Here is a 19,325-nt window from a genome sequence, read left to right as displayed (position 1 = left end):
TACAATACTTTGATTGTATAAGGAAAAAATGAGAAGTCACTCCTTTGCATCCATTCTTTATATAAACATTCACATATTCTGCACTAAAATTATATTTCTTATTATGTTACTAATACTCAATTACAGCATGTTACTGTGTGCATTCATAAAAATTACACGGTCTACCATTCATTAAGGCTCTTTGATGATCATTCTAATATCAGACATGTAAATCTCTCATTCTATAAATAAAAACAATCCTATTTAAAATAAAAGAAAATAAAGCCAAAATTATTACAATAATAGATTTGTCATATATTACTTTACCAGATTTTTAAGTTATAGGAGTGAAATATGATTGGTACGATTTTTTAAGTACATTTATATACTCAAAACCTTTTTCTACTATAAAACTTTGAATCCCTAGATGCTAATTCAGAAGCAGACTTTTCATAAAATAGTCAAACATTACAAACTAATGGCTCAAATGATAATAAAATATTGTAAGATGCGAAGAAGTTAATTTTTTGGAGTTCATACTGAATATCTGTAATAAAAATCTGAATTATTTAACTACAATATTTCTATTTTAGAAAATAAATCACCATCATTCACAAAAATATTTATAACTGGTTTTGATTTACACTAACTGTTGGTTGGACATTAACTCACTGGATATCATGGTCAGCTTTGGATTATCACAGAAACAACTTAGGTGAACAATGTTTAAAAATCACTCCGTAAACAAATATTAAATAGATTGATGAGAATTGTTAAGTACAACGTACCTATCAAATGTCAGTAGTAGTTTAATTAATATGCATTTTCTTATACCTATTTAAGGATTTTGGGCATGATGAATAAATTGCATCCTTATAACAAAACCATTACATACATCTCTATTGATTCAAGAAAACCATAAAGTATGACTGATTTATGACACTTGTTGAATTCATGTATAAAACAGTTAGTCTACATCACCAAAATAAAATAGAAATAGTTTCCAATCAATTGGGATATGCAATTTAATTTTTTTTTAGCATTTATTCAGAAGAAATTAATTAAAAGGTATAAATAAAATCACCTTATTACACGAATTATAAATTTTATAAATTACACAAATTATAAAAATAATTTGTATTTTACCTGAGTCTTCCTCTCCAATTTTCATTTTTTTTTTCTTGCTTTTATTTATTTCTGGAATATCAGGTCTTCTTTTTCCTTTCTGTTTTTCCTTACTTTTTGGTGATTCTAAAACAATAAAATTAAAAAATAAATTAATACGTTATTACTTAAAAGAAATGAGAGAAAAAAAATTAGAAAACTTTTAATCTGCATTTATTTATAACCAAAATACTTCATAATAATACAACTAGCATTCCCTCCTCATGTTACTAATTTGTGGATGGCTATTTCTTCAGTTGTTGAATGTGATGTGTTTTATGAACTTTACCTCATATACTTAAATAGTCTGCGATAGTTTCAGTTAAATATTTTTTGATTATATTTATTAAATGTGTTCAACTTCTTTTCTCAGGAGGTAAATACAAAAAACAGGCACCTCACCAAAAAGGATTTAAATATGACTACATTTGTAAGGGAGAGATGGAATTAAACTTTTTTGGAGGTCTTTTTTCTTTCTCTATTCTTTCACCTGCAACTTAAATAAGTAACAAGGAAATAGGAGCTCATCAAAATAGGATAAACACAAGTCTTCATTCATAAAAAAAATTTAGCATTTGAGACTTACAGAAATTTATAAAAAATAAAAGCTGGATTATAAAAATTCTTAGTCATGATTTTAATATTCCCATTCTCCTGTCTAAAAAAGTGGTGTCTATCTTTGGTTAGCATTAAAGAATAACTAAACCTATTAAAAAAGGGAACTGATAAAATTATTTTCAGACAATAACTGCAATAGGAAATATTTCCTATTGCAGTTATTCTCTATTAGTCTTATAAGACTAACAGAGAAAAGACTAGTCTGTTAGTCTTATAATTCTAACAGAGAAAGACTGAATCTAAAATATAAAAGAACATTTGCTTATTGAAGATATAAAGAGTTAAGGAAAAATTGTCTGCCAACTGGACAAAATTTGTTTTATTATTATCTTTTCAGAACACAAAGGATCACAACATTAGCCAGTCCATTATCCAATTCTCTTCGACCTTGGAGTCTATTTGGACCTTGCAGTCCTCCCAGTACTTTTTCATATGTTACAATCTTTATTTATACCCTTTCTAATATTGAAAATGCTCATGCTCATGCTCATGTTCAAGTTCATTTTGTGAGGTTTTTTTGTGAATGCTAAACAAGTGTTTTTTGTTCTTGATTTTCTTGTTTAATTTTATTTTATCTGTGGTATCTGCTGGTGTTAAAAGGCCAATCTCCTTCAGATCAGTGTTTTTCAAATCAAGATTGTACTGAACTGGCTGTCTTGAATCTTCATGATGTCCAAAGAATCAGTCTCCTCTTACTCATGGTACCAGTGATGGGTTCTAACTCTGTGTACATAACTTTGTTGGGCATAATCCACCACTACCCGTCTTTCTGGTACTTTTTATTGATGCAGGTTCTTCCAATTCTTGTTTCTGGAGTGAAAGAGTGTTTTTGCTGGATAACTGACTAATGGTTTTATAACTGCGTTGTAGCGTCTTATTTTTTCATTTACTGATAAGTCATTTTTTACTGTAAGTGTACCAGGTTAATTTTTGAGCTATAGCTAGCTAGTTTGTTTCTTCTTATTTGGATTGAGATTTTTTTGTTTAGGTTGTTTGTTATTATTTCTGAGAGGCATTTAAATTAGATTATTTTGATTTTACAGTTTATGTTTTCTTCTTTTAATCATGTTGGTTTTCAACATAATTTCTGTCTTTTCAAATGATATTTTGGAGACCAATTTTATTTACAATGTATTAAAGTTTGAATAACTGTGATTTAGTTTTGTTGATGTCGTTTGCTACAAGTGCCTAGTTGTCGGCAAAACCCAGAGTTTGTTTTGATTTTTCAGCCAATTTTTACTTTTGGGGGCATTTTAAGTCATTCCCTCATTACCATTTCTAAAGCGCAGTTTAATAATAGCGGTGAAAGCCCATCGCCTTGGTGCAGTCCTGTTTTGATCTCAAATGGTTCCAAAAACTCGCCTCTGAATTTTACCTTCGACTTAGCATCCTAGTTCTTTCTTGAGTTGTAAACTAAAACTACTGAGGATGATTCTTGAAAGAATTTTGTATGTTGTGTCTAGGAGTGAGATTCCCCTGTAATATTAAAGGTCTTTTTTGTACCTTTTTTTATATAGCAGATGGGTGAGGGCTGTCTTTCAGTGTTCTGGTAGTCTAATAAACAAAACTATTAGAGAAAAAAGTTTTTAAAACTGCATTAATATAGGAGCTACGAAGTAGGGGAACTTATTTTATCAATAACAATGAAAAAGATTCACTGTTTAACAACAATTAGGGATCTATATCTTATAGTCAATTATTCAAAAATACTTGTAAAAGACTTTATCACAAGAAAAAAAGAGGGATGTGTATTTCCAAATGGTTTACAGTTCACATAATCTAATTTTTTCTTCAAATAAACTCAACCTTATTCAAACCTACAAAAGGGATGTGTTTTAATTAATTGTGAGCAATCAATCAGTTTGAATTTTTAATTTTTTTAACTTTTTTTTTTTTAATTTTATATTTATTTTTTTGATCGACAACTATTTTTAATTATATAAATCTGTAGAAATATTAATTATGTAGTATTTATTAATTATTAGTAATTCATTATTTTTTCATACTACTTCCTCATCACCTACTGAAAATGACTGTTTAACAACTGAAATAACCATATACATATATATATGATTATGATATATATATCATAATGCATTTCTTTTCAAATAAACTAAATTTTTTGAATTCCAGATTTCAACAGATTATTTCTCAGTATAACCACTTTAACAACAGCATCCCCTACTATTAGGTTATCTCTACCATAACAAAATTTTATTAAGTATCAGAATGAAAAGTAAAAAAAATAACAAGAACAAAAATTAATAATTTTTAAGGAACATAAAAAAATAACAAAATGACTATCAAAATAAAAACTAAGTAATGGTCGGTTACTAAGTATATCTTGGGAGGTTTGAGGATTATAAAAAAATATCACTTCTACATTTTTTTTTACTTTTTCTATTTTTCCACTGGGCACAACAAATTGCTGTTTACAGTGCCTAGACATGATATTTATAGTTTAAATAAATAATAAAAATTATCATTGGTATAAATTTGAATTGAATGCAAACGGACGGCCCTAAGAAATCATAACATAAAATTTCATTATTCCCTAGCATATTTTCCATATCAGTCCTTAGTTTAAACTTGCACTAAAATGCCACATTACAAATAATTCATAAGAATGTGGTGTAAAGTTATTCCTTTGCGACTCATCATGAACCACCCTCTTGAGAAGACAGACAAGCTCATTTGAAAGAGCATGATTAGCGAAAGGAAGATGACAAAGGCATGCCTCTTTTGCCATACTATCAGCATGCTCATGGCTCGAAATTCCAATTATGGCTAGGGATCCAGCAGAAGCTCACAGTTGTATTACGTTGAGTTGTTTGAAATATAACACACTGAATCTCACAGACAACAGGGTGTCTGGAGTACATGTCACTAATTGGCTGTAAGGCACTCATGGTATTATATGGGCAGACAAGTACGTGTCGAAATGTTCAGGTTATTATATTTAAGGTCTTATTAACAGCGTACAGCTCCACAACAAAAATACTGAGAATGCTGGGTAGGCCACATGTATGTTCTGTTGTAAACCACAAAAGCACAACCAAAACAATTAAATTGTTTTAAAAACAGTTTGTGTAAACTATAACGTCAGGATTTACACTATTTATAAGATCATAAAATTTTACTCATAATTTAATCCATCCAATTTATGTTCTTCTTACGATAGCAACAAAGAATAAAGCAGTAGAGAAGGTCACCAAGGGGGAAAATTAAATGGAACAGTAAGAACTGGAAGTAATTGTACATTTAGAGCTAAGAAAAGGCGTTGAGCTCTGATGCTTAATGGAGCAGATAATGACCATTCCTCAAATCAATTAACATGCTGGTTGGAGAATACCACATCAAAAGTTGAAAAATTTTGTTGCGCTTTAATGTGAGCCACATAGGAGCATATCATTTGCCTTCTCTATTCTAAAGAGATGACTCATATGACTGTCCACCAGCAGACTTACCACAGCGCCAAGCAAAACACACCAGTAGCAAGACAGATAAATGAATGATGGACTGCATCAAGCATTTTAAGGGTGGTGGACTGAGCAGATGAATAGGCCACACAGTCGTAATCCAGCAGGAATGGTTGTCTGTACTCTGTCAGCTCTCCATCAAATACCAGATAAAACTCTCAGCATCATTTTACCTTCAGATTCTTTAAATGTATTTCTCAAATTAGTCATTGGATCAAACCACATTACTACAAATCTAACCAGTGTGCAACGTTTAACTGGTTCACAGCATGCAGTAACAGTTGAGAGTTTAACATCCTGCCACAAACATGAAAAGCAGCTGCATTTCGTTTTCTCCAGAGAAAAAGTAAATCCAATCATTATTTTACACCATGGTTCTAAACGGGTTATTCTATTTTGTAGTAGCCTCTTAGTAGCTAAGTTTTAGATTCTATGTAAATTGAAAAATCTACAAATAATGAAACATACGAGTTGTTGCACGCTGTTTGTCATACTACTTATGGCTACGGCAAATAAGTAACACTTAGGATACTTTCCTGGGATATTCGATTTTATAGTGTAAAACTTTAGGATGTCGTGATTCCAACTTGAACTCGAAAGGACCAACTGTTAGGAAACCCCTGGTCAGAGAATATTTTACTGAATAAGGAATGTTAATTATCTTCCACATTAAAAGGCAAACTTTTTACTTGGAACTTAGGTTAGTGAAACTAACCTAAAAGAATAACTGAATGTGTTCACCACATCAAATGGGCAGTAATGAGGATGCCCCTGGTTTCTAGTCCAATTTACGTGCATTGGCACACATGGCCCAGTACCTTTCTCCAAAACACCCCACAAATAACATGAACAATGAACACAACCACACAGTAAACCCCAACTGATGATTACTGGAAACATTCCAGTAAAAATAGATGCAATTCCAGGACGGCTAAACCAAATTATAATAATATTATTAAGCCAGGATTATTCTTCAGGTAATGCTCCAAAATTTGTGGAATAAATCAGATTTATACCACAATGGGTTAACCCCACCGATAAAGGATTTGTCCAAGAAATGGTATCGACATAGTTTAGCCATAACTTCCACTCAGCACACCAAAACACTCAATGGCATACAGCCCTCGTTACTGCAGTAGGTAACGCATTTCTGTCATGCAATTGTAATTACATAAAACTCTGCTATCATCCCTTAATGGAACTATGTATGCTTACTATTAGGCATGGTAAAGGAAACTGGGACATCACTAAACTAAAGGAAACTATCATCCTCACTGATATCAGAGTTTGGTGGAAAATGTAAGTTGCAGATACTGATTTTAAACAGTGCCAGTATCTTTACTGAGACTACAGGGATGTGTGTACCAAGTGGTATCTGTTTGACCAATACTATTTCCTTTAGGAAATACAGCCACATACCTTCTCCTCCTCTGCCCAAATTTGACTAGTTGCATCTTTTGTAAACGCATCCATAAAAGCACACATCATCTTGGGGAGGGAGAAGAGTCTCTTGCAGACAATACTAAAAGAGTTTCTTCTTTATTAAGATTTGAATATCCTCATGGTGAGAGCAGAGACTGCAAACATTCCAATGAATAAAATTTGCAGCCATAAATACTCTTTTCCTGTTATATAAAAAACTGTGTGCATATTACTTGTCAAATACTATCAGATTTTTCTTTTTGCTATTAATAATTTTTAGGAAGTGCTTTGCTTCTTCAGACTTTTCATCAGCCTCCATATCCTCGAAGTGTCCTCAAGATGGAGGTGGGGACTTGGAAGCCTGCGAGGTTGAAGATACCATACCAGGTGACGAGCTTTTAGTGAAGGAAGGGATCTCTCCCTTCCTTCAGAGAGATCTTAGTAGTTTGCTGCATTGTTGGTGCAGCAGGAATTTTCATGGCAGCAGATTGATTTAGTAAATTGATTGTTTTTTTTTTTTATAGTGGTTTTCAGTAAACCACTTTTGGACTTTCTTGCCAGTACTCAATGCTGTAACAGCAGCTGTGAGAGACTTTAATTGATCCAATAAAGCTTCTACCAACTTGGTCAGCTCTTTGCAAGATCATTCATTTATTCATTCTCTTTTTGTATATAGTTTGAAGACAGCCTGAACAAAGCTTACACCAGGTTGTACAAAATTTATCATGCTGAGGGACTTTCTGTAATCCCATCGACCCACAGGAAAGGGCACTTCTTGTCAGTACAGATCTTCAACAGCTTTCTCTTCTTTTTAAATGGGACATTCTCCAGATCTTGATGAGCGTCAACATTTACAATTTGCAAATTTTTTTTTATCTCACCCATGTGATTGTCATCATGTCCTATGATGACAATCATGGGACATTATTATCATCATTTGTGTGTGTTGTATAATTACAATTAAACAACACACATAAACTTATTTTTTGGTGCAATCATATTTGTTGGGGCCAAAACGCTGGACACTGGGTTTTGCATCTGGGGTTAGGAATATATGATTGGTACATGGATACTGAGGTAATCTACTTTTATTCTGCTGAATAGTCATACTTGAAAAAGTTGGAATTAGCAAGATTGGTACAACAATATTTTCCCTTCTCACATTCCTCTGCACTTACATGACTGGGGGTGAAAACTCATCTGTAATTTCAGATAACTCAACATCAGCCTAGTCACGGCCAAAGATAACCCCCTTAGTGAAATTCAGTGCCTTATGGGACTCCACAACCCATATATATTAAAGGTCTTTCCCTACATATTTAAGAGTTATCAGTGTTCGGCATTGTTCCTCATTATTTACTTCAATAAACAGAGTGAGCCACTTCTTAGCATTTTGACAGGTTTTGGGGAACCACAAGCTGTTACTACACGCAAGCTGCATCACCACAAACTATGTACTTATTTAACAGGAAAGGAGAACCTTCCTCACTATATCTCACTACCAGAAACCTTCCATAGGAAAACTTCACCCCCTCTGTAACATTTCTTGTCTCCTCACCGCTAGCTAAAACTTCAGCTGACAATGTCAACTGAAATCTCTAACTCCCAGGTTTGTTGGTTTTTCAGGTGGTATTGTTTAGCGATATAATGGACTACTCTTATCAGAGCGTATGTGTACTGGAGCTAGGACTGCATGCAACCGGGCTCACCCTGGTGCCCAAAGACATTTTCCAAGACCCACACACCAGCTTCCACCCTGGGCCATAGTTACGCCCAGTAAGATATCACAACACCACAGAGTGTTAAGTGTAAGAAGAAAAGTGCATGATGCTGCTGTGCAAAAGTATATGTTGCGATTTGTATAGTGTTCCTGGTACCGTGCATGTGCATAGTGTAGTGTTCCACAGCTCTATGTGTAGTCCCAACCATGTAGAGGGAAGACGTTACCGGTCGCCACACCACCCTCTCCATTCCAAGCCCTGAGGGGCTTTACCGGAGGTCGTCTTTAGACCCTCTAACTGATTACATCTCACAGTCATCAGCAAGGCCTCGATTGGGATGCCACCAATGTAAATGCCTCGGCAGACATTTGCATCAGTAATACGTATTAAATTTTGCCTTCACGTAGGCCTCTAACGGACATCTTCACATCCAACCTAACATGATTCCCTCAAACTAACTAACCAAAACCACAGACCCCCCACGCCTAGTACTGACTTGACAACCGTTCATGACTGTGAATGCCTCAGAAAACAAATCAGTTTAAAGTTAAATCAGTGTGCCCTCATACCAATCAAAATTGTGTTTTACGCAACATAGAAATTCAGACCTACACCCTAATAAGTCAACCAGTTTAGGTCACCTAACAAGAGGAATGTTATTAGACCTCACTCTGGTCTGTGCAGGAGCCAGGTACAAAGCCTGCATTCCCACCCAGTCCCATCATGGTGTCTTGTGTGGCATTATCAAGTCAAGATTAGGACCGCCACCGGTAGGGGGAAACCATGCTCCTGGTTGCACAGGCTACCATACCCCAGGCAGTGCAGCCCCCCCCCACCAACAGGAACCTCAAATCGAATCAAAAACAATACCAATATAACAGAGGCATGATGCCAATGCGCCTACCTCCAACCAATCCAATGCCTAAGCCGGAACCCTAGCCACCTGGGATCTTACCATGATTGAGTACTTCGATCAAACTCCCTCTGCAAAGCTATACATTGTAAGGGTGCAAAGAATACCAGCCACTATAGACCATTCCTCATCCAGTTGGTACGGAGATCCAGGAAGGAATGTATTCTCAAAAGTTCCCTAACAGCTCGTGAACGTTTGACCTCGTATCGGGGACAGACGTAGAGGACGTGGTTCACTGTATCGTCAGTTCCGCAATCCAGGCATTTATTTGGAAACCACCAAACAAAACACAGCCAAACTTACCCAAAGAGAAACTGTGTGATATACCGATCGGGGGAGACCCATTTTATCGCACCTAAATTAGACACTATAAGAAACATACCATGCGTGTAGCAACCTGTGGGGAATTTGTCCAACCTTGGAGGGACAACGATGAATCTGAGAAATACCATTAATGTGCCCCCCCACACAAGTGAGGGTGTCGGACTTGCATGGGTTTGGCTAGATGTTGTTAAAAGTCTATGTGTACCCGCACCCTACCAACTAAAACTCCTCTCTCACCCTGGTTCCTCACTCTTCTTGCAACAGCTTAGGCAAGAATTTCATCTAGAAGGGGGGTAATACACCCATACAATCACTTCATACACAGTAATGCGTAGGGTACTCACAACTGAACAGTATAGTATACTAAATCATACAAAACAAGAACAAAGGTTATGCATCTAATCAGTAAACATCTAATCACAGAACATAGGGTCACGCCATCATACATACAGTAATGCATAATCAATCACAGAGATAAAAACTTAAACTAAAAGACAAAGAAATGTACACCAAAATACATACAGGCTCAAAACAAACATGTTCAATACTCATCTATCACAGTCATCGGACTCTCGTCAGTATACTAGACAATCATAAAACAAAACTAACTTAACAAGTTAAATGACAGATACAAATCAATAAATATCATATAACACACAAAGCGCAATTAGAGTAGTAAAAATTAAACTTATAGTAAAACAAAACATTTAAATCATAAATACTCACCTACCAACCTCAATTACAACAGTGTCACAATCACGAAAATAGCAGCTCAACTTCACAATATCAAAATCAATCAAAACACAAAAATAAATATACCACAGATCACATAATACAAATATACAAAGTATAGTAAAACAAAACATCTAAGTGAAGACATCAAAGTCAGTACATACCTTACACAATTATCAAGTAATGACACCCGTTCCTCGTCAAGCATAGCTGATCATACCTCATTCTGATACGGTCACCATCAGGCACAAAGAGAGAGTCCCCATCCTCATCGCACTCAGGCAACCACCACAAGTTCGAGGGTCACCATATGTACTCGGACGTGGGCCTGTCCGTTCACATGCCCTCCGGTGCCATGCTCAATTTTGGTTCTCCTCATATGCATGTAGCCATTGCGCCTCATTTTGCATGAGGATTCTATGTGTCTCCTCAGGACGAAACATGTGATCGATGTTTAATTTTTCAAGCATCTCGCTCCTTTCATCGGTGAATCTCAGGCATGCAAAAAATACGCGAAGGAGGTTCTCCTCCACGTCACATTCGGGGCAGGTGTCCGCGTGGACAAGCCTAAATCTGTATAGGTAAGATCTAAAACCTCCATGACCCACCAGGAACTGTGTTATCTCGCATCCCAGTAAGCCATGTCTCCTACTACACCAATCTTTAACAATATATATGAGCTGATGAATCCATCTGCCCTTCGTAGACCGGTCCCACCGCTCCTGCCACATTTCCATCAGCCCAACCTTTTTTATTCTTTTCTTTTCTGCTGCAGACAGTGATCTAAGTTCCAAGAGCCTGCAGCGCTGTATAATTTCTAAATCTGTAGGCAGGAGTCCAGCTAAAACCTCTACTGCTACTCGTGAGACTGTCCTATAGGCCGAAGCCACCCAAAGGCAACACCTATGAACAGACTCAAGTTTACCTCTGTATTTGGCGTTCTTCAATACACTTGACCACAGCTGGACACCATAGAGTAGGGTCAAATACACCACCCCAGTCAGCAGCTTTCTCCTCTGTAGAGATGGTCCACCTTTATTCGGCAGAAGGCGAGCTATTAGTTTCCTTGTTCTCTCAGCCTTTTCACATGCCTGGAGTGCATGGGCCCCAAACCTAAGTCTAGAGTCTACCCATACATCCAGGTATTTGATTGCTGGCTGTGATACTACCTGTTTTTCATCCAGGATCACCCTCAATGTTGTTCTTTTAGTATCAGTAACAACAACCAGCTCCGTTTTCTCTCGTGCTAGAACAAGTCCAGCTCCAGCCATCCAGTCTCTGATTTTTCATACGACACTCGCACTTTGCTGGCAGCATCCCATCGTGTGTCTGCCTTGACTACAAGTGTGAGGTCATCAGCGTAGCCTATCAAAGTCACTGCTGGAGGGAGGGCAACACTGAAAACTCTGTTGTACGCAGCCGTCCAGAGCGTCAGTCCATGAACCGACCCCTGCGAAACACCTCTGTTAATTCTTCTTTCAATTATCCCACCCTGCATATGAGCCTGCGTTCAGTGAGATAAGTTCTCACCATCCAGCACAGAAAATTTGGTACACCCAGCTCCTATAGAGGATCTTAATATTGCTGGATATAGGACAGAATTAAACACATTCCTAACATCCAAGGTGGCAAGAATGCAGATCATTGCCACCTCTTTCTGTAATCACCTCTCCAGCCATCTGGCAGATTCCCGCACTGCGTCAAGGGCGGACTTGCCCATGCCAAAACCAAACTGATTTACGGAGAGTCCGCCTCCGTAATCCTGACTTGGAGCATTCTTTCAAGTACTTTAGCTAGCGCATCAATAATGGCTAACGGACGATATGACGAAGGAAGTGCTGGATCCTTTCCAGCCTTCGGCACCAATACCAGTCTCTGTTGTTTCCATATACTTGGGAAGACCCCCTCTCTCAAGCATGCGTTGTAGGTTTCGAGAAAGACCTCCGGCCCAGCCTCGACTGCTACCTTAACCACCTTGTTTGGCAGTAGATCCGGACCAGGTGCCTTAGCAGATGGCGTTGTTATGACTGCCCCATTCAGTTCCTCGTTGGTAAATAAGGGAGGGACCTCAAGATCAGGGACATCCCCCACGGGCACCTCATTCCTGCAGGGAAAAGCCCATTCACAATGTCAGCAGTTTCGTGTGTGGTGCCCTAGGTCTGATGGCACTCTTCACCAATATGGCGTAAGGCCTCCCCATGGGTCAGCTTCCACATCCTGCATCAGTTGAGACCAGCATCTCTGCTTTGACTGGTTTGCTTAGCTCCTTCCTGCACACCTTGTACTGTTCTGCATATACAGAACGTACAGAGTGCAGGTATGCCCTAGTTATGCGCCTCCTGAGTCTGTGGCACTCGTTCCTCTTGAGCGCTATTTCTTCCGTCCACCAATATGTAGAGGGATGTCCCAATCTTACACGGGAGGACGGAACAGGCCTCTTTTTAATGTGCTTGCAAGCCTTTTCATCAGCAGTGATATCTCGATGGACCCCACGCAGATAAAGTCCCTCCGTAAATACTGCAGTCAAGGTTTCTGGTACTCCAGCCCATGTGAGAGAATCACCCTCCTCAGTTCCAGTATCTGCCACTGTCATCAGGACAGCCTGGTGGTCTCTAGCCAAATACCCATTCCATACTAACCTCTGCAGCAATATCTGGGAAGGCAAAGGTCACATCAATAATGGAACCTGTCAAGCCTCTCCTAAAGGTGAACTCTTCGCCGACATTGAGTACAACCATATGAAGTGCCGCAACCATATCCATCAGAGCTGCGCCTCTCTCAGATGTTCTGGTCGATCCCCAGTCCGTCAACCAGGCATTGAAGTCCCCAGCCAACAAGACCTGCCAACGTACCAAAATGTCCCTCTGTATGACTTAATACCATGTAATCTTCTTTGGAGATGTTGGGAGAGAGATAACATGAGTGGTAATATACTCCTGCGATTCTTACCCTGACAAATCAAAGCCCATGTTGTGTGCATTGTGCGTGACACACAGGTCCACAGCACTGCCCTGTCATCCTTCCTAGATAATAATTGAGAGGGAGACTTCTACGTCCCCTGTGCTGCCAGTTATTCGTGCTTCTAATGTAGCTGTCGTAACTTCTCCAGCTCTAATGTCAGCTTTGCTAAGGAGCCAGGCCACTTGCGGGTGCCTGGCTGCAAATATCTCCACTGACCTGCCCGCTTTAAGGGTGTGTATATCCACAACCGTAACAGTGTCCAGAGCTCCCTCTCTTCTGTCTGGCATCCCCACAAGGGTGTTCTTAAATACTTGTTTGGGCCAGTTCTTTTTTATAAGCTCCGGTAGCTCTTGTAGTTAATATACCATTCTCTAACGCATCCTGTATGGGACAACCTGTATCTACTTGAATCTGCGTAGCCACTTCATGACTAGCTCCAGCGTTATTCTTATTAGAATCAGCCAGCCTCCTCAGATCCTGTACAGCGATGCTAAGATCGGTTTCTAGCTCTTTAATTCTCTTCTTGACTTTTTTGTCAATATTCATCCTACGTTCTTTGACAAGTCACTCAAATCTCTGAGCAAATAGTTCCAGAGCACCAGTCCCTTCCATTGCGGTAGAAGATCGTCTCGCCTTGGGTCTTATGTTACCTTTACCTTTGGTATGGCAGGGTTGCAGCCCCTCCAGTTTCTGGTCAGGCGTTGCTTCTTCCATATGCATCTTAGCAGGTGAGGTCACAACGTGAGTGTTTTGTTTCTTTTTCCTTCCATTTTTTCTGTTAAATCAGAGTTCATCTAGTGTCAAAAGTTGTTTTATAACACTGCGTATTCGTTGACACCTCAGACACGTTGTGCAAAAGTGCAGAAATTGAGTATGGAAAAATGGTCCTGGTGAAAAAGTAAAACTTTTGAGGAGGGGAAGTCCCTCTTGAAAAGTGGTTGGTGGGGGACAGCTGGGTATCCGGTCTGATACCCAACGGGCTATGGGCCCAGGGGGACTGGTACAGAGTTATAGGGAAGAAAAGCTTTCCTTATGTATTTTCCCCTAGGACTTAGTAAAAAGTTATATAAAAATTCAGATTGACCGCTCACTCCCCAAACAGATTTATACAGAGAATATTTTTTAAATGCAAATTGACCGCTCACTCCCCAAGAAGAATTGTATAATTGAGATGTTCATATAAATTTAACAGTCACCAATTAAATATTATAGGATAGTATAAAATGAACTAGGTTGGTACTAACGTTTTGACTATAAATTACACTAGGACCAACTACGTTACTATATGCGGCCCATATAGGTTAGCCTACTTCAAGTCTATTTAAATATTAATAACTAAAAACTAACAAGTGTTGGTACCTTAAATCATTATTCTGACCAGTCTTTAACTTAAAAAAAACACAAATAATCCTAAGAATTAGTCTAATTAATTATAATATATATTAATTGGACTCACCACATATTCGTATCACTGCTCGGGAAAATCTTAAATATCTACATTTAAATATATTGGATAACTTTCCGAACTCTTACATCATTATATTGCACCACTATAGGTAATTTAAAAACAAGATATACTACAAAACACTACAATAAACCACACAAAACAGCCAAAATATGGAGTACAAAAACAACACTAGAGCACTGTTAACTACTTCATCTCTCTCCTGGGGGATTTGTCCCACCTGACCTGCCAAAACACAAGGCCCTGGACTTCAATCACCTGCTTTCATTCTGACGTCAATAGGTTATTTAACTTGGAAATGTAGCGTTCCTTATGCTCATTAGCAAAGATATCTACTGGCTTGACTCCAGCTATAATACAAACTGCCTCCAGCGAGACTGTTCTGTAACTGCCTATACAGCCAGCAAGAGGAGTCGCTGGGCCCGCAGCAAAATGTCCACACAACACCTAAATACCATGTGGTGAGCCCAGACAGGCACATAATAGCTTCGCTGACACCTTTGTAAAGGATATGCATGGTACGGTACTTCAATCCCCAATTAGGATGAATGACCCTACAGATTCCATAAAAGGCATCAGCGGCCTTTTTTGCTGCATACTGTAGATGTTCCTTGAACTGAAAATTCTCATCAAGGCTAACACCCAGGTATTTTTGAGTCGTAATGTACCGAATGGGGAGACCAGCCATCCAAACCCAGATTCGTCAGGAAGCAGCCAAGAGTGAGAAGAAAAGCTGCAGAGGCTAGGGCCGTACTTGCAAAATATTTTTATAATGAACTGAAAGAACTTAAGTTTTTAAAAAATGGAGCCATTAAAAAACAAACTGTCATTTTGAAAAAGATGGAAAAAATTATTTTTCATTTATTTAATTTTCATTAATTTACTGGGGGTCTTTACAAATAGCTGCTTTTGAAGAAAAACAAATGTAGATAACCATAGGGGAATAGGAAAGTGAATTTGGGTAATACAATTACTGAATATCACACCAAACTCAATAATTTTCAAAGTCACTGTACTGAAAAACAAACAATTTAAAGTTGTCACCTTCTGTTTCTTCTTCCTCTTCTTCTTCCATATCTTCATAATCCTGCATGTTCATATAATCTTCATCATCATCATCTTCTGGCACAAGATACCCTAAATAATAATAAAGTTATGAAAACATTTTATTTATTACTTTATTTTATACAGATTAAGTATGAACATTAAAAAAAAAAATACTGATTTAATGAGAGGTTTAACACTAGACAAAATATAACTTATTTCACTCACAAGATCTATATAAAACAATGATTTTCTAATTTTGCAAAGAATTCCTTTTATAGCAACTTCAAATTCTAAAATAAAAATGGAGCAAGAGAAATAAATCATTTCTGTAATTTCTTTTCATCATAAATAACTTATGATGAAAAGCTTTTTTTTAATATAAATAATTTCATGATTGTAAATAGTTTTATCAATTGTAGAAGAAAATAAATGTTTCTTTACATAAAGGCGCTCTCTTGAGAGACATAGTATTTGTTTATTCAAAACCATTTTACTTTTAAACTATTTTGTTAACAGATATTTATGAATTGTACATTAAACTTATTATTATTATTAATTCAATGTTGTGCGATTATAATAAAAAATTTTTAAAAGTAACTTTTTGTTGGTAATTGTTTTTTATCAGACAGAAATGAAAGTCATCACTGTAACTTGAAAAACAAGATCGCAACAGAACTTTGAGGTTAAGAGTAATAGTTCTGTTATTAACAGATTTCCATTTTGCAAAAAAATTCTGATAAAGTTTTCTTCCCACTTTACAAACAGCACCCTAGATAAATGATATGCATTTTGTAAAACCTGTAATTCTATCAGTTATATGATCTGAATTCATTTTTTGAAATGGAGAAAGAGAAGGAAAATGAAAAGAGCCCAAGAAGGTGCTCTCATCTCAAGAGGGTGAGATAGAACAATAAAAACATCTAAGAATGATTAAATGGAAATGGATGAAAAATAACAGCTGCTACTGAGGAGGCCTTTAAACAATGAAATGTAGGAAGTTAATTATAAAGAAAAAAACAAGAAAATATAAAAACTGTTAATATGTTTTGCATTAGTCTCACCTTACAAGTATATAGAACCCTACCTGACCATAGCACAAAAAATGTTTGTTGGGGTTGCCTCTCACCAGACAAGTATATTTTCTATAAAAATTCGAATGAGATCACCTGGAAGTGCCATTTTGCTGTTTGTTTTTTTTTTCAATTTTCTGTTTAGCTTCCAGAACCACCATAAGATATTACTTCTGGGGATGAAATGTATAAATGTTTATGAAATGTAATCCTGTAGTCTCAGGTTGACCATTCCTGAGACGTGTGGCTAATTGAAACAAAGAACACCGTTATCCAAGATCGAGTATTCAAATCCATATAAAAGTAACTCCCTTTACTAGAATTTGAACCTCAGAACTCTCAACTTCGAAATCAGCTGATTTGCAGTGACTAATTCACCACTAGCCAACTCGATGGGTTGGCCTTGCTGTTAGGTGAGCAATTTAAAATCACTTGTTCTCAGATAATTCCTTTTGTTTGCTGTTTTTTGACAGTTATTTTCTCACAATTTTTTTAATAAATGTGAACAAATCATACTGATTGACACCTCATTGAAGAGGATACATAAATATTTCTATGCGAGGTAACAAACACAGAAAACAAAGTCTATGATTAACCTGATAAAATTTTAAAATTAAAAATATAACTTTAAATTGTTAAGATCTTCAAGAATGCAAGATGAGGTGACAAAATTTTTTTTCTGAAAATTTAAAGTCACCTCTCATCTTGCCAGTGACATAACACTGCCATGTTTCTTGTTAGTGTCATCATATTCTCCATCCCCTTGATTCAATATCCACCTGCTTAAAAAGTGCTAAGTCTATCAAGTGCTAAGGCAATGGAAAATAAGCAGAGATAATTTTTCAGGAAGTGTGTAATACCAATAATATATTTCAACTTCATTTCATAAAAGTATTAATTGCAACCAGTAGCATGGAAAATTAATCCCAACACGGAGAATTTTGATGTTAAATATCTTTAAAATCACACTGAAACATACGGGTACCAGAACAGAAATTTGTAGCGTAACGAAAATATCTATATTGTCCTTTCTTAATAACTATTACTCTCAGAGATGAAAATGCGGTGTCATTTTACAACTTACACGGTCAGCTCATGATACGACTGAGTTTGCATCACTGCTAAGTGGGTTGGCGAGGAGGGGGCACAGTGCAGATCAGCCAAAACTGGTACTCCCACTCATTTCCAGTCAGTGTAGCTCACAACTTTACATGATAGTGCTGTGATTCATGTGTTTCTGTTATTTTGGACAATATTTATGTGTAAAAAATTAAAAGGATGTGTAAAAAAAGTATACAAAATCAATATGTCAGCCCTTAGCCTGTGCAAAACCAGCCAGAAATATAAATTACGAATATCATTGGAAAGGGGAGGTTATGAGCCACACACAGGTACCCCAGCACCTTGCCATACTGGGAAGTGGAAAAATTTTTGAAATATTAAACATTAAAGTGCCTGCATGGCCAGGCAAGTCCCCAGACTTAAAAATCTTTGAGCAGTAGTCTGAAAACAACAAAAATGAATTGTACCACAAAAATTAAATCATTAAATTAAATTAAAGCAATAATATTGGTATGATTTCATGATGAAATAAAAACTGTATAGTTCACTTGTTAAATTGATGCCAAATTATTAAAGCTAGAGGTTCACAAATTGTACTGGAATGACTTTTCTCTAAATAGTTACTTTTTATTAAATAGCTTCTGTGTTTGGATTAATTTGAATTTGTATAATAATACTTAATTGTAGTTACTAACTAGGGTTTGTACAAGATTTTTAAAAATAAGGTAATTGAATAAATAAATATTTTTCCTCAATATTCTATACTTCCGCTAGGATTACCATAACTGAATTGAGTGTTTATTTTCTGCCCTTTGTAGCATTGTCTCTAACATTTGCAGCTGATACGTTTTGGAATACTTCCATTCTCAAAACTACTTTGGGCACAGAATCTTCCTTACTTAGGATCATCGAATAAATAGCAATATTAAGCTCCTCCTATTTCCCATCCCTACTACCATGGCTTCTTTTGCTTTGTCTCTCCCACTTTAACAAGTCCACAATTCCTTGAAAACTAATCAATCCTTGTGATTTGTTTTTTATTTTAACAATTTTAGATTTTTAAACATTACATCGGATTGAGGGTTTATTTGTTCAGTTATGACAATCAAAAACAAAAAATCATCACAAGAATGAGTTTTCAAGAAATTTTAGAACTGTTAAAGAGCAGGAGAGACGACAAAGCAGAAGAGGCATTAGAGCATTAGAGATGGGGGGGAGTGGGAGCAGCTTAACATCGCTATTTAATTGACAATCCCAATTCAGGAAGACTCCTGAATTGTGTTGAAAGTAGTTTTTGGAATTGAGGTATTACAAAATGCATCAACTACAAATTACAGTGACAATTCTAGGAAGGACAGAAAAACACTC

At 36.7% G+C, this 19,325-nt stretch overlaps 1 protein-coding gene across 2 annotated transcripts in view; it reads right to left on the bottom strand.

The window, feature by feature from the left end:
- LOC142317886 (46 kDa FK506-binding nuclear protein-like) overlaps positions 1-19,325 on the bottom strand; it is a 77,180-nt gene that overhangs the window by 38,691 nt on the left and 19,164 nt on the right. For both annotated transcript variants that reach the window (XM_075354430.1, XM_075354434.1), the window contains exons 4-5: positions 15,823-15,915; positions 1,126-1,230 (exon numbers count right to left, since the gene is read on the bottom strand). In XM_075354430.1, coding sequence (XP_075210545.1) covers positions 1,126-1,230; positions 15,823-15,915 — 198 coding nt within the window. The remainder of the gene's footprint in view (positions 1-1,125; positions 1,231-15,822; positions 15,916-19,325) is intronic.

This window comes from Lycorma delicatula, chromosome 1 (genome assembly GCF_047948215.1).
Source record: "Lycorma delicatula isolate Av1 chromosome 1, ASM4794821v1, whole genome shotgun sequence".
Classification (NCBI taxonomy): domain Eukaryota; kingdom Metazoa; phylum Arthropoda; class Insecta; order Hemiptera; family Fulgoridae; genus Lycorma; species Lycorma delicatula.
This window is presented reverse-complemented; position numbering and strand designations above follow the sequence as displayed.